Source organism: Pygocentrus nattereri, chromosome 25 (genome assembly GCF_015220715.1).
Source record: "Pygocentrus nattereri isolate fPygNat1 chromosome 25, fPygNat1.pri, whole genome shotgun sequence".
Lineage (NCBI taxonomy): Eukaryota > Metazoa > Chordata > Actinopteri > Characiformes > Serrasalmidae > Pygocentrus > Pygocentrus nattereri.
Genome location: NC_051235.1, coordinates 11,921,744 through 11,936,752, shown reverse-complemented (window position 1 = coordinate 11,936,752; position 15,009 = coordinate 11,921,744). Strand labels below are relative to the sequence as shown.

At 39.3% G+C, this 15,009-nt stretch overlaps 1 protein-coding gene across 2 annotated transcripts in view; it reads left to right on the top strand.

Annotated features, from left to right (window-relative positions):
• Positions 1-13,796: 13,796 nt before the first annotated feature.
• The window catches only part of LOC108434455 (NACHT, LRR and PYD domains-containing protein 12-like), a 31,779-nt gene continuing 30,566 nt past the window's right edge, over positions 13,797-15,009 (top strand). For both annotated transcript variants that reach the window (XM_037534560.1, XM_017709591.2), the window contains exons 1-2: positions 13,797-14,036; positions 14,154-14,240. In XM_037534560.1, coding sequence (XP_037390457.1) covers positions 14,188-14,240 — 53 coding nt within the window. In that variant the 5' untranslated portion in view covers positions 13,797-14,036; positions 14,154-14,187. The remainder of the gene's footprint in view (positions 14,037-14,153; positions 14,241-15,009) is intronic.

Genomic DNA, 15,009 nt, shown 5'->3' with positions numbered 1-15,009 from the left:
ATGGGGCAAAGATGTGCTCGTCCATACTGTCTGATTGACAACAAGCCTGCTAAAAGGATGCCCATTATCCATAGCAGACAATAAAAACATTTTTAAAAAATCATAAATACATGTATTGATCTCTGAGAAATTGTAAGAATTTCTCCACAGCTAGGCCACACTTGTTAGACTAAACTTTTGGCATCACCTTTAGTAAAAAGGGGCAAAGACATCTCTTTTCTCCTGAGTTAATGTCTTCAAATGTGGTTTCACTGAATCTGATTTTGTACATTGAGTACATCTCTGACAACACTAAAAAGATGGGTGTTTTACAGTGGCTGAGAAGGGCAAAACTAATTAGGGAACAAACGTTTAGAAGTGCAAAAAATTTACATTTTAGAAAACAAAATTACAAAAATTATAATGGTGGGGAGCGATGAGGCGGTCACATGTGCTGAGATAAGCAACTTATTGTGGGCAAATCCAAAATCAGGGTCGAGACAGTCCAGGGTCATAGAGCCAACGCAAACAGATCGGGGTGCAGACATGATAAACAACACAGAACCTCAAACAAGAACCAAACACGATAATACAATACATACATCCAACAAACAAAACATCCAGCAAATAAACATCAAACATGAATCATATCAAACAACACCAACAATTAGAACATCTAACATCAAACAAACATCTCAAACAAAGACTAACAAAACAAAGAGCAAAGCACAAGGCTTAAATACAACACAGGGAAGATGAGGGACAGGTGAAAACAATCAGGGGCGGAGTCACTAAACAAGGGGACTGGACCAAAAAAACAAAACAAAGAAAACAAGTGGACTATCAAAATGTAAACAAAAAGCACATGGGGGAGTGTGAGGAGCTAAGCGTGACAAAAATAAAAATATATTTACAAGTGCAAAAAAAAACAAATTTTAGATACCCAAATTACAAAAGTATATATATATATATATATATATATATATATATATATATATATATATATCCCATGTGCTTTCTCAGTACCTATGCTTTCTGGCTGATGTTTTGGTCACTTTTGAATGTTGGTGGTGCTTTCACACTCGTGGTAGCATGAGACGGACTCTACAACCCACACAAGTGGCTCAGGTAGTGCAGCTCATCCAGGGTGGCACATCAATGCGAGCTGTGGCAAGAAGCTTTGCTGTGTCTGTCAGCGTAGTGTCCAGAGGCTGGAGGCGCTACCAGGAGACGTGGAGGAGGCCGTAAGAGGGCAACAACCCAGCAGCAGGACGCCTTTATGCAAGGAGGAACAGGAGGAGCACTGCCAGAGCCCTGCAAAATGACCTCCAACAGGCCACAAATGTGCATGTGTCTGCACAAATGGTTAGAAACCGACTCCATGAGGATGGTATGAGGACTCGATGTCCACAGATGGGGGTTGTGCTCACAGCCCAACACCGTGCAGGACGCTTGGCATTTGCCAGAGAACACCAGCATTGGCAAATTCGCCACTGGCGCCCTGTGATCTTCACAGATGAAAGCAGGTTCACACTGAGCACATGTGACAGATGTGACAGAGTCTGGAGACGCCGTGGAGAGCGATCTGCTGCCTGCAACATCCTTCAGCATGACCGGTTTGGCAGTGGGTCAGGATTGGTGTGTGGTGGCATTTCTTTCGAGGACCTCCATGTGCTCGCCAGAGGTACCGGGATGAGATCCTCAGACCCCTTGTGAGACCATATGCTGGTGCGGTTGGCCCTGGGTTCCTCCTAATGCAGGACAATGCTAGACCTCATGTGGCTGGAGTGTGTCAACAGTTCCTGCAAGATGAAAGCATTGAAGCTATGGACTGGCCCGCCCGTTCCCCAGACCTGAATCCGATCGCGCACATCTGGGACATCATGTCTCGCTCCATCCACCAACGTCACGTTGCACCACAGACTGTCCAGGAGTTGGCGGATGCTTTAGTCCAGGTCTGGGAGGAGATCCCTCAAGAGACCATCCGCCACCTCATCAGGAGCATGCCCAGGTGTTGTAGGGAGGTCATACAGGCATGTGGAGGCCACACACAATACTGAGCCTCATTTTGACTTGTTTTAAGCCTGTAGTGTGTTTTTTCACTTTAATTTTGTGTGTGACTCCAAATCCAGGCCTCCATTGGTTAATAAATTTGATTTCCATTGATGATTTTTATGTGATTTTGTTGTCAGTACATTCGACTTTGTACAGAACAAAGTATTCAATGAGAATATTTCATTCATTCAGATCTAGGATGTGTTATTTGAGTGTTCCCTTTATTTGTTTGAGCAGTGTACATTTTAGAAAATAAAATTACAAAAATAAAAACAAATTTACATGGGCAAAAAAATATACATTTTAGAAAACAAAATAACAGAAATAAAAAACAAATTTACAAGTGCAAAATAAATTTATTTTTAGAAAATAAAATTACAAAAGTAAATACAAATTTACAAGTGCAAAGAAATGTACATTTTTGCAAACAAAATTAAAAAAAAAAAATTCAAATGCAAAAAAAATACATTTCAGAAAACAAAATTACAAAAGTAAAAATAAATTTACAAGGACAAAAATATTATACATTCAGAAAACAAATTTACAAGATGTGAAACACTGTTACCAATACTGAAACAAATTTACAAATGGAGAGTCTGACAGAAAGGGTACACCAACCGACTCTGGGTGAAAAACAGAAAGTACTTGTTCCTGAAAGTTGCATCTATCAAACTGTTTCATGGGAGTAAAGTGAATGGAGTTTATGAGGGCAAAATCAAATCATGTTTTGTCCATTTTGTGGAAATCATTTTAGCCAGTTGCCCCGCGTTTGGTTTTCTTGTGGGAAGGCTTTGGTTTTAGTTTGTCTTCTTTTGTTTAAAAGAGCAGACATAAGAAGATGTAATGAATGATTGTATAGGCTGTTTTAAAAAGGCCACTCTTACGATGTTATCCTTGACATGATGTCCTCTTTACATGGTGTAAGAATTAGCTTACAGTGTCTTAAAACTAAAGTTAAAGAGGCTGGACTGTACTGTAGACAGCATTATTCCTCTACACACGCTGTCAGAAATGTTAACTATAAGTTTAGAGCTTTGTGGACCTGGATCGAGGATGTGAGATGAGAGCACACAGAAGGTTTATAAGGAGAACCTACCACTCAATGGGGCTGAATTACATGTGGCATGTGCTGGTTACGACAAACTCAAGCCATTTGTCTTGGCCCTTTCGAGATGTATAGATGGATTGTCACATTAAGTACTGTGGTTTGTATGTGGCGCATCAAATAACAATCCATCAGTTATCACTCACAATTTCCTCCCTTGTGTGTGAAACCTTGGTGCCCTCCCTACAAGACTGAGGTCTGATTACAGCATGGAGAATGGCATTATGGCTCCAGTGCAGTGTACCCTACACCTCCAGTACGTTGACTACTACTCGGGAGCATCTAGCTATATTGTATGGCGCATCCAAACAATGTGTTGAGTCTTAGTGGTCCATATTTAGGAAGGGAAGATACATGGCCTTAATGAGTTACGTTCGTTTTCATAATTAACGTTAGCCTATAGATTTTACATTATTGCTTTGTCAGTTATAATCACATACATTGTCATGAGCTTCACTGTAAAGAACCTAAACTAAAAACATGGAAAGCATGGATGGAGCCATTTCATTTCAAATATTCTTTATCTGGACTTTTCCCTATTACATCTTTTAAGTATCAGGATTTATTTAATGAAACTATCCAAATATAAGTGAACAAGCCAAAGTGAACAAGAACATGTTGACTTATTAGGCCAATATGCAGATGTGTGAACAACAGTAACCAAACATGTTTTTGTCTCATATCTACACATTGGTCACCCCATCACACACTGCCATTGGGAAAGGTCAATCATCAGGAACTCAATCTTTGGCAGCAGTTTCAAACCAGATGGGGGAAGTGAAGTTAGTCCATGCACACAGCATCTTGGCCTTCTGTAAAGAATCAGAATTGTCATGCACTTCTTAATAGAAGTGCTTTTTACCAACTAATAGTAAAAATATTAAGCTATTATCCAATCTCTTTTGTAAATCTTCACAATCAAGAAGATGGTCTGCCCAGTAACCAAATATTAGGGGCCAGCAGTGCAGGGTATTGCTGCAGTACAGTCAAAAAGGGCTGAAAGACCTTCTTTAAATCTGAAAAGTCGTGCCAAGTAGTGCAAAGTAGTGCCAATCACATACAGTATACGTATGGACAATATAACAAAACATTCTCTAAAATTGCTATCCACTAAAACAATCACCAGAAACATTTTAAAATGTAATATGTTGTACATCATTGATACTGTTTTTAACTAATAATGCAGTATTCATTGTAAGCTGTCTGTAAACAAATGAATTGCAAACTGGTACCATACTTGCTTTTGTGACGAATCAACAGAATCCAGACACTCGCGGTTAAAAGGGCAACAGTGGTTTTATTATTGCTATGCAAAAGCATTGTCCAACAACAGGCGTGGTTCAAACCCAAAAAACACAATAAGATCACAATGGTGACCACCAGGAGGACAAATACAAAGGGACAAGGCAAAAGACGTAGTCAAAAAAAAGGTCGAAAAACAAGATAAATGCAATCAGAATAATAACACTCAGCTAGTTCTCAAAGTAACAATACCTTGCACTGTTTCTGACTAAAGCCTGGGCTTATATGCTAAACTGTTCTAGTCATATGACAACATACACAGATGAACAGCAATAGTAATTGGGGGACTGCCAGCGCTGAAGTCAGAAGTCATGTGATTCCCCAAAGTATTGTGGGCAATGGAGTCCGAGTCAGAAGGAAATTGCTCTGTCATGTGATCTCCCAGTGGCGTCTGGAAAATGAAGTCCGTTTCCTTCCGGGAGTCATCCCGATGCATGGCAGCTTTGAAAATGGCAAGGTAACAAATAAAAATTTTAATATTAAGATATGTTGTTACCAGTCAATTCATTTCAAGTCATTTCAAGAAAACTGTCTCCTTTTATTTACACCCTTTGTATATTTTGTCAGCTCCTTTGATCATATGAGTACACTTTGGTGTTCTTCATTACATTACATTCTGTATCACACTTTAAGATGGCTCTTCAAGGGTTCTATAGTAAAGGCAATGACTATTTAGATGAGTTCAGCAATCATTTGAATGGTTTGTTTTCATGCGTGTACAACACATAAGAAAAAACAAATATATAAAAAAAGCATTATATTAAATAAAAAATCTAAAATATTTACATTGTAAGGATATTTTGACTGAAATTCACATGGGGTATTGCACATGAGGTACTGTTTTATATTTCACATTTAATAGCGAGGACTTAACAGTATAAGCAATTATAAATAGAAAGCTCAGTATTTACACTGTAGAGATATTTAACAATATATTACACATGGAGTGTTGATTATATTGCACACAGGAAAAAGGTGATAAAATCACAAAATGTTCTGTGTGTGAGTTCCAGTGGGGAGTGGAGGGGTTGTACTGGGAGCAGTGCTGGTTGTACAGTCTAACAGCAGCAGGAAGGAAGGACTTATTAAAGTGCTCCTTCACACACTTGGGGTGAAGCAGCCGGTCACTGAAGGAGCTGCCCAGTGCTGCCAGAGTCTCAGACATGGGGTGGGAGCTTTTCTCCACCATGGATGCTAGTCTGGCTAACATCCTCCTGTCTCCCACCATCTGCACTGGGCCTATGGGGCTACCCAGGACAGAGCTGGCCCTCTTAATGAATCTGTCAAGTCTCTTCCTGTCCACAATTGAGATGCTGCTGCCCCAAAATCTCTAAAGAAGATGGCTGATGCCACAACAGTGTCAAAGAACGTCCTCAGGAGTGCCCCTGCACTCCAAACAACCTCAGTCTTCTGAGCAGGTAGAGTCTGCTTTGGCCTTTCCTATAAAGTGCACTTGTGTTTTCTTTTTTCCAGTCTATTGTTAAGATGAGAACCTAGGTATTCATATGAGTTCACATTGTTCATCAATTAGAAGAACCATTTATGTATGCTCTTGGTGTTAAATATAACCATTGCTTTTACTAAAGAACCCTTGAAGAATCTTTTAAAAAATGTGTATAGACACGTTTCCGTATTTCTCTGCATGCTTTGTTAGCCCTTTCACTCTGTTGTTCAAAGGTCAGGACCCCCACAGAGCAGGTATTATTTGGGTGGTGGGTCATTCTCAGCACTGAAATGACACTGATGTGGTGGTTGTGTGTTGATGTGTGCTGCACTACTGTGTGTGGATCAGACACAGCAGTTCTGCTGGACTTTTTAAAACCTCAGTGTCATTACTGGACTAAGAACCAACATCCAGCCAACAGTGTCCTGTGGGCAGCGTCCTGTGTGCACTGGACTAGAGATTGACCAACACAAATTGTGCAGCAACATTTTGGAGCAATCATCTCTGACTTTACATCTACAAGGTGGACCAACAAGGTAGGAGTGTCTAATAGAGTGGACAGTGAGTGGACACAGTGTTTAAAAACTCCAGCAGCACAGCTGTGTCTGATCCACTTGTACCAGCACAACACACACTAATATGCCACCATCACGTCAGTGTTACTGCAGTGTTGAGAATGATCCACCACCCAAATAGTACCTGCTCTGTGGTGGTCCTGTGAGGTCTGAACAATTGATGTACAGGGTAAAAAGGTGTTAAAGTATGCAGAGAAACAGGTGGACTACAGTCTGGTATTGTAGAACTACACCTGGTCAGTGGAGCTGATTAAAAACACTGGAGACACAAGGAGGTGGTTTTAATGTTATGGCTAATTGTTATACATACTCAATCGATAACTGCATGTATTTTATCAGCTTGGCTTTTCACTTTTCATTCCATTATAAACATAGCTTGATCCTACATCCTGTGCTATCACAGAGTAGTAAATGCAGCTATATATTGTGTATGTGATCAAGGAAATAAGATTTTTTTCAACACAGTGCAGAAAAAAAAACCCTGTCCTTCCATACCCTTTTCTTACTTCCTCCTATTTCTTCATCAGTTATTAAATCAACCATTGCTTTGAAAGAAGACTGGCCTGTAAGGTAAAATATAGCATCTTCTGACAGGAAATGGGGGCCTGGATCTCCATGCACAAGTGACATTGCAATCATCTTTCCTCCAAGCAGTACTAATCCTCCTTGACAGCTGTGAATGAAAATCATTCATATTTCTAAATTCAGATATGCTACACAATCCATTAGAATTTAGATGAAACTCAGCAACCTGTTGCATGATGTCTCTGGAGCAGTTCAATTAACAAAGCTGATGTATAAGTGCAAGTCTATCACCATGCATACCATTTGCATTGTAGAACAAGAAATGCTGTCCTGCTGGTCCATCAGAAATTGGCTGATCTTTTAGGGAGTTCATTAGTAGAGTCAGAAACTCTCATCTTGGACCACTTGCATCAATTGCATCTTCAAAAACACCAGCATCATCAGTAAATCTGACCAGCACGTCAAAGGTCTCAGAATAGATGTAGCTTGAAACCTCAAACGTTTGACCTTGAAATGTTGAACCGGCTGACTCTTCCATGATCAATAGGATGTGACAAGTTTGTGATGATGTCAGATAGTAGCAAGCAAAAAACCAAAGTTTATTTATATACAGGTGTTGTCACAAAGCGGCTTTACAGAACAATCCGGATTACAAAAAGAAAAAGAAGATCCAGGTCCAAGCCCCCATGAGCAAGCCAGTGGTGACAGTGGCAAGGAAATACTCCCTAAAAGCAAGAGGAAGAAACCTTGAGAGGTTTGTTTCTAGCTGCTTTTGGACCAAGAAGCAGGACCTCTGTGGTAATTTTTTTAATGATAATGGTGCCCAGTGGTAGCACATATATTGTGAATAATATAGGTCCTAAAACAGAGCCTTGTGGAACACCATACTTTACTTTTGCAAGGACAGATGATTCACCATTTACATTAACAAACTGATAGCGACCAGTTCGGTAGGACCTAAACCAGGAAAGAGCTATTCCTGTTACCCCTACAAGGTTTTCTAGTCTATCTAATAAGAGAGTGTGGTCTATTGTGTCAAATGCTGCATTGAGATCAAAGAGGACTAGCAAAGACACATTTCCTTTGTCAGAGAATAATAAAAGATCATTTACGATTTTTACTAGTGCTGTTTCTTTACTGTGATGTGGCCTAAAACCAGACTGAATTTTTTCATGTATGTGATTCCTATACAAATAGGAGCTTAATTGTTTTGCTACAGCTTTTTTCCAAGATCTTTGATATAAAGAGGAGATTCGAGATAGGTCTGTAATTTGATAGTTTGCAGGGATTAGGTTAGCTTTCTTAATAAGTGGTCTAATTACTGCTAGTTTAAGAGTTTTTGGGACATATCCGAGGCTAAGAGAGGAGTTTATTATTGACAGAATACGCTTGGTGTCACGCGCTCAGATCCAGCCACGCAAGACAGGAACTCCACATCCCAGAGTCCTTTGGAGTCTCACCTGACTTCCTACTCCCCACCCCACTCCTGGCGGAGATCGCAGTCTCCTGATTACTAAGGACTCACACCTGCGATAGAAGTTCTGGGACTCTTAGGTTGGACTATTTAAGCCCAGACTTTTACCAGCTACAATGCGAAGTATTGCTGAACCTTACCGAGCGGTTCTCATTGTGCGATTTGTTTTCATGTGTTTTGACTTCCGTGTTGGTTTGCTGACTTTCGTTTTTTGCCTTGCCCCTATTTTGGATACTTCTGCCTCTGCCTTTTGGATCTGTACCTTTTTGACCCTAGCCCAGACTGTAACTACGATTCTGTTTTCCCCTTTTGTCGATTGATATTTTTGCCATTTCATTAAAATCACGCTCATTTCCTATCTGCGTTCGTCTGCTACTCTCTCATCATCACACTCGGTTATTTCTGGCAAAATGTCCTTGAGTAAACGTGTAGGAATCGTATCTAACCTACAAGTAGAAGCTTTTGTGGAAGAGATTTTAACTAGTTCATTTTGTTGAAGTAAGGTCAATGATTCCAGCCTCTGTAGTCATTATAATGTTCTCAAGATTTAGACTGGTATTATTAGGCAGCAGGCTTGTAGAGTTTAACTGTATGTTCTGAATTGTCAACTTTTTTCAATTTTATCACTAAAGAAATTCATAAAATCATTGCTGTTACGAGCTCATGGCATCTGGGGTTCAGTAACTTTTTTGTTCTCTTATTTTAGAAATTGTGCTAAATAGTAATCTATGATTATTTTTGTTTTCTATGAGAGAGGAGAGAGAGGCTGAGTGTGCTGTAGCAAGTGCTTTTCTATAGTCTATAAAGCTTTCCTTCCAGGCGGACTGGAACACTGGAACACTTCTAGTTTAGTCCGGTGCCATTTTCGCTCTAGTTGTCTGGCAGTCTGTTTTAAAGCTCGAGTATGATCATTAGTGTAGTGCAGCGTTTATCTCCTCACTGTAATTACAGAAGAGTAAATTGGTGGAAATTGTAGACTGTAAACAATTTGTGATGTGCAGTAAAAGGCTTATTTTCCACATTATTACATAAATAATCAAATCAGTAAAAGTACAGAGAAAAACTGAGTTGCCACTTTCCATAGCTGCCAACTATTGTGGTCATGTCTGATATATTCTTAAAATTTACAGGAATGGGCGATTCATCCTCTTCCTCATTACATGGTGCATAAAGGTCTGTGTATTTACTGAGTGTTTCTATGTTAAAAGGCTACTCCACCCACTTTACACTAAAACATGCTTTTTAAGTGATTTACAACTTTTTCTACGATAACCGTTCTACAGATGTTTTAGAAACACTTCTAAATTTCTAGAATCTTAATCAGTATACAGTGAATCAACACATTTTGTCTTTTTTTTTTGCCTACCTGCAGCAAGTTGACTTGGCCAAGTTGTATCCAGGTGGATCCCGATTATCCTTGGAATCAGATATTACTAGTTTCCTCCCACAGTCCAAAGACATGCAGTCAGGTCAATTGGACATGCTAAACTGCCCCTAGGTGTGTGTGTGTGTGTGACTGTCTGTGTCTGTCTGTCTGCCCTGCGATGGACTGGCGAACTGTCCAGGGTGTATCCTGCCTTCCGTCCGAAGACTGCTGGGATAGGCTCCAGCGTTCCCCCGCGACCCTGACGGAGAAGCGGCTTGGAAAATGGATGGATGGATGGATGGATCTGCTGCACTGCATATTGCAACTGGGCTGAAAACTCTCCTGCACTACCTGGTTTGATTTGCCACTCTCCCACAAAACTTGCATTTTTCCTGCACAGATTAAAGTTTACCCCCCCCCCCCCTCCTGCCCAGCCCCAAGCTAGCCTCAAAAATGCTCTTTTAAACAATCCAAAGAGTTCCCACAAGAAAAACAAAAACAGGGCAACTGGCTAAATTGAGTTCCACAAAATGGACAAAATATAATTTGACGTTACCCTCACAAACTCCATTCACTTTACTCCCATACAGTTTGATTGACGCAAAAGGTCAGCAACAAGTACTTCCTGTTTGAGATGCCTACCCTTCTGTCCTCGCCGTTTGTACATTTGTTTTGGTTAAGGTTGTTAAAGAGTTGAAATATGAATATTGCTAGATGTGAGCTAAAGCTGCTGCACACTGAATTCATGTCATTAGACTCACAGCCTCCTAAAGCAGGTTTTGGCAGCAAACATTTCTATGTGCAGATGAAAAGAAATCAGAAAGAAGTTATCAGGTTTCCCTGCAGTTCTCTGTTCTTCATCTGATGCTCACTGAAACATGCCAGATCTCTCCTTTTAGCTTGATTTGAAAAGATCTACAAATGTACCTGTGCTCAGACTAATCCAGTACAGACTCGGCTTAATATTACTGCTGAGAAACTGATTTAAGCTTTCAGAATATTATTCAGAGTATCAGAGTATTACTTTAATGCTGGTAACGTTTTCTGAGGACATTCGCCAGCTTTTGTTTGACTTTTCGCATTCCACCTTAAATTTAAGGTGGAATGGGAAAATTTGATCAAGCAGTCAGTGAAAAAGAAGCTGACTTCAGCTTCATGGATGGATGAAAGGAATGATATGAGGAGGTTTCTCTATTTCCTTAACAACTGAGTAACATTAACATAATTTTGCTGTTTCACCAAACCAACAGGTGACTATTATGTCTTGTTTGCTAAAGTTTTTTATAGTTGCTCACAAGCTGTTGCACTATTTAAGGTGGAATGGGAACATCCAAACAAGAAGCTGTGAAAAAAAGAAGCTAAATTCAGTCTTGTAGTTTTAACACGGTACTATTTTTGATAAAGAGTTTTAGCCTAACCAAATATCCTCTCCAGAGGTTTTGGTTGAACATCTTGATAAGGTAGCACAGCTCATCAGAGCATCAGAGTTATTGAGTTCAACAACTATGCCAATTCAAGTCATGTCAAAAACTGGACTGCTCCCCAGGAATTTTTAAATATTTGTTTAAAATTACCTACCATACCAATTTCAATATGTACAAAATTTGGCAAACATAATTTAACATTTAATATCCCTCCTCAACAGTTGTTATAAATGTAAGCCATTCTAAAAACATACTTTTATGTTCTATCTGCTGAAAAGCCTATACTGTTATGATACAGATTATTGTGACTTGATTATTGTGACTTTGCTGTCATAGGGAGTAAAGTCCACAGAAATCAACGTGTTCTACATGAGTTTCAGACAAAAATGAAGTTGTACCTGATTGTCTTGGTTGCAAATAATGATAATTTACTCATATTAGCCTTTTTGCACTCACTATTCTAAAGCTATTGAGGAGAGATTTCATATTTGTGAAAATAAAACTGTTCAAGAAACTTGAGATTTGAGGTTTCATTTAGCAGTAACATTAAAGCACTCATTTCCAGTAAGCTAATATTATCCAGCAGCACTCCTAAAACTGTTTAAATCTACACAATTCATCTAAGTAGCGTATGCACTATTCAAATCCAGGAATTTCACTAAAGGGCAGTGAGGTTGTCAGTGATGTGACTGGAGGTGGTGAATGTCTAAATGGGGCACTTAAGGGGCCGACCAGATTTCTTCTGGGCCAATGCCCCTGTAGCCCCACCCATAGATCCGTCCTTGGAGAGTAGCACCTGAGAATAAAACTTTATTTGAAATTTTTCTGAAATTCACTGCCTGCATTGTACAAGGTCACCCCTAAAGCGACAAGGCCCTGATGAAGGAAGTGGAGGAAAACTTTTGCAGCGGACACAAAGCATGATTACATTGTTTTTCTCTATAAGAGTGATTTGCATATATAGAAAGTTACATGTAGTTCATGTTCATTTTTTCAAAATGAGTCCCTTCTTGAGGTCATGTTTGTTTTTATTTTGGTTGCTTGCACCTCCCTCTTGGAGAGTTTTGTCTTGCATTCTCATATATAGCTTTTCACTGTTCCTGCTTTTTGCTGTAGATGAGGTCATGCAATAAGATTAATAGCTGAGAATGTCGAACATGCTTGACTGCAACAGAGACTGGGAAAAGGTGTCAGTTGTCAGCAGTCAGTTGTCAGGCAGCAGGTATCAGTTGTCAGTTTAATTAATTTAGGGATAATATTTAAAATGTTCATAAAAGCTGCTGTGGAATGAAAAAGCAGATTTTTCTTATGAAGTTTGATAGCTTGCTCTCAAATAAGTGTTCATTAATTAGCTAATGTCAAATGACATAATAATTCCTACATAATTGTGGGTTACATGTTTTTCTGGGGTTCTTTTTCTTAACTGGCTTTTATTTGTTCTTTATTTTAGTTGTTGATAAATTTGTCATGACTGACACCTCACATCTGAGTGGCGATAACTGAGGCTTCAAGGGGTGTTTTATGATACTGAAGTACTTCAAGGAGGAGGCACGACTCTATTAGTTTTGAAACATCCTTTCATTCTGATACATGATGATACATCATTTATGTGGCCAATCACAGACACATAATGCAACAAAAGGAAAAATACACAAAAACGGCCACAGACAGACACACAGACAAGTTACTACGGGTTGTAACAGCTTGAAACAGTGCTACTTTTTTTTTTTCCACCTTGAGCCCCTGCCCTTCAAAATGTCAGTGCATAGACTTATCACACCCTGCCCTTCTAAGTGGAAACGTTATCCATAGAACTTGTATAGAGGAGAATTACCACTCTGCCTGTCTTCCGGTTGAATTGTGAGAAAAAAGTCAGAATTCGTACTACGAAGGAGGATACGGAAGAGGATTAGGGCCACTATAAAAAAAAAAAAAAAAAAAATGGGGCATTGGAAAAAAAGGGCAGCCAGAATTCTGAGATTAAAGTCAGAATTGTGACTTTTTTCTCACAATTCTGACTTTATTCTCACAATTCTGATTTTTTTCTCACAATTCTGACTTTAATCTCACAATTCTGACTTTAATCTCACAATTCTGACTTTTTTCTCACAATTCTCCTGAGTGAGTCCAAAATGAATGGGTTGATATGGAGCATTTGAGCAAAATCATAGTTTACACATAAACACACACATATTTTCTAAGCCGCTTCTCCCTCAGGGTCGCAGGGGGTGCTGGAGACTATCCCAGCGGTCAATCATAGTTTATAAATACTTAAACATTTTTAATGCAAAATAATACAATAATTTCCTGAACACTGAATATCATAAACATTTTAACACCGCTCTTATATGTTAAGAGCTTTTAAACTCGAGTTATAGGAGTTTAAAACGGCGCCTCATGTATATCCATAACCTCAGTGAGCGCAAACAGCCAATAGGCTGCGCCACTTGCCAATCATCACGCTCTAGCAGTAATGCCCGCCTCCTGCAGCCCAAAACCCGTTTGCTGTAGAAAACAGGAAACATACAGGCGATTTTTCTTTGTTTTTTAGAGAATTACATCCTTCTCATTTCTAAAATTAAAGAAACGTTCAGGGCAAGTGATTAGAAACTATTTTACCTTCACTGAGGACTCACTTGCAGGCGCCTTCTGCTGTTAAGCAGGCCTGTTTTTGGTATAAAGCGCGGAGGAGGAAGTAGCCAGGCTTTGCACTGACTGAAACGAGTCCAGACAGGTTAAAGTGAAAGCAAAAGAGATCAACATGACGCAGTAAAGAATAGAAATATGGTGAGTATCAAACTCTGCGTTGTTCATGAATTATATAAATTTGAGCTTGAAAAAGAGAAGTTAAGTAGGATTTTGAGAGAATTTACTTTGACATGAATGACATGAATTTTTCTACAGGTTTATCTCTGCAATGTAATATGTAGGAAGTGATATGAATTCCGAAATGAGTCTCCCAGGAGAGCACCGTGGCAAGAAAGACAAGAGGTGAGACAATAGCGTAAACCTGTGAAACTATTATTAAGTAGTCTGAAAACAAGGAAACAGAAGCAAATGGCAGGGTACCAAATTTATTATTTATTGTGTTTTCGACTTGACTCATTATATTGCCTTGCTATTATGAGTGTCTGCCACAACTAATGAGGAACAATGGCTAGCTTCGTAGCAACACAATACTGGAAACAACATTACTAAGCCTCTGTATGTATGTGAATTTATATTTTTTTGTTGGCTGCTCTCAGCATGGGGCCAGCTTGATTGTGCAGTTTATTGAAAATGCTTATTGAAAATGTGTTGAACGTGTGTAGAGTAGTTTTTAACTGCTCACTTGGTTAGATGAACGCTGATGGGCCAGAGCCATGCTCACCAAATGAAGACTACTAGGAGATGTAGGCAGGCTACTAGTACTTACACAGCATATGTAACAATGTTAGTTACAAAGAACAAAAATATATATATCGCTGCTGTCGGAAGATAACCTTGTATCTCCATTTTGGTAATTTTTCAGTTTTTGACATATTTTCACTGTTGCTGTTTACACTTTGTGTAAATTTAGTCATGAATGGATCAAAAGAAATGGCCCAAAACAACTTGGAAAAAAGTCTGATTCCATGGACTTACATTAAAAGTAAAGGCCCTTAATGTAGACACCACTCATGTTTGCTACCAAGCAACTAACAACATGTGCACATCAGAACAGGCAGTGCTACATCAAGAGAGCTGAGGAAAATGTGGGACCGGTGATGGACGAACCTTT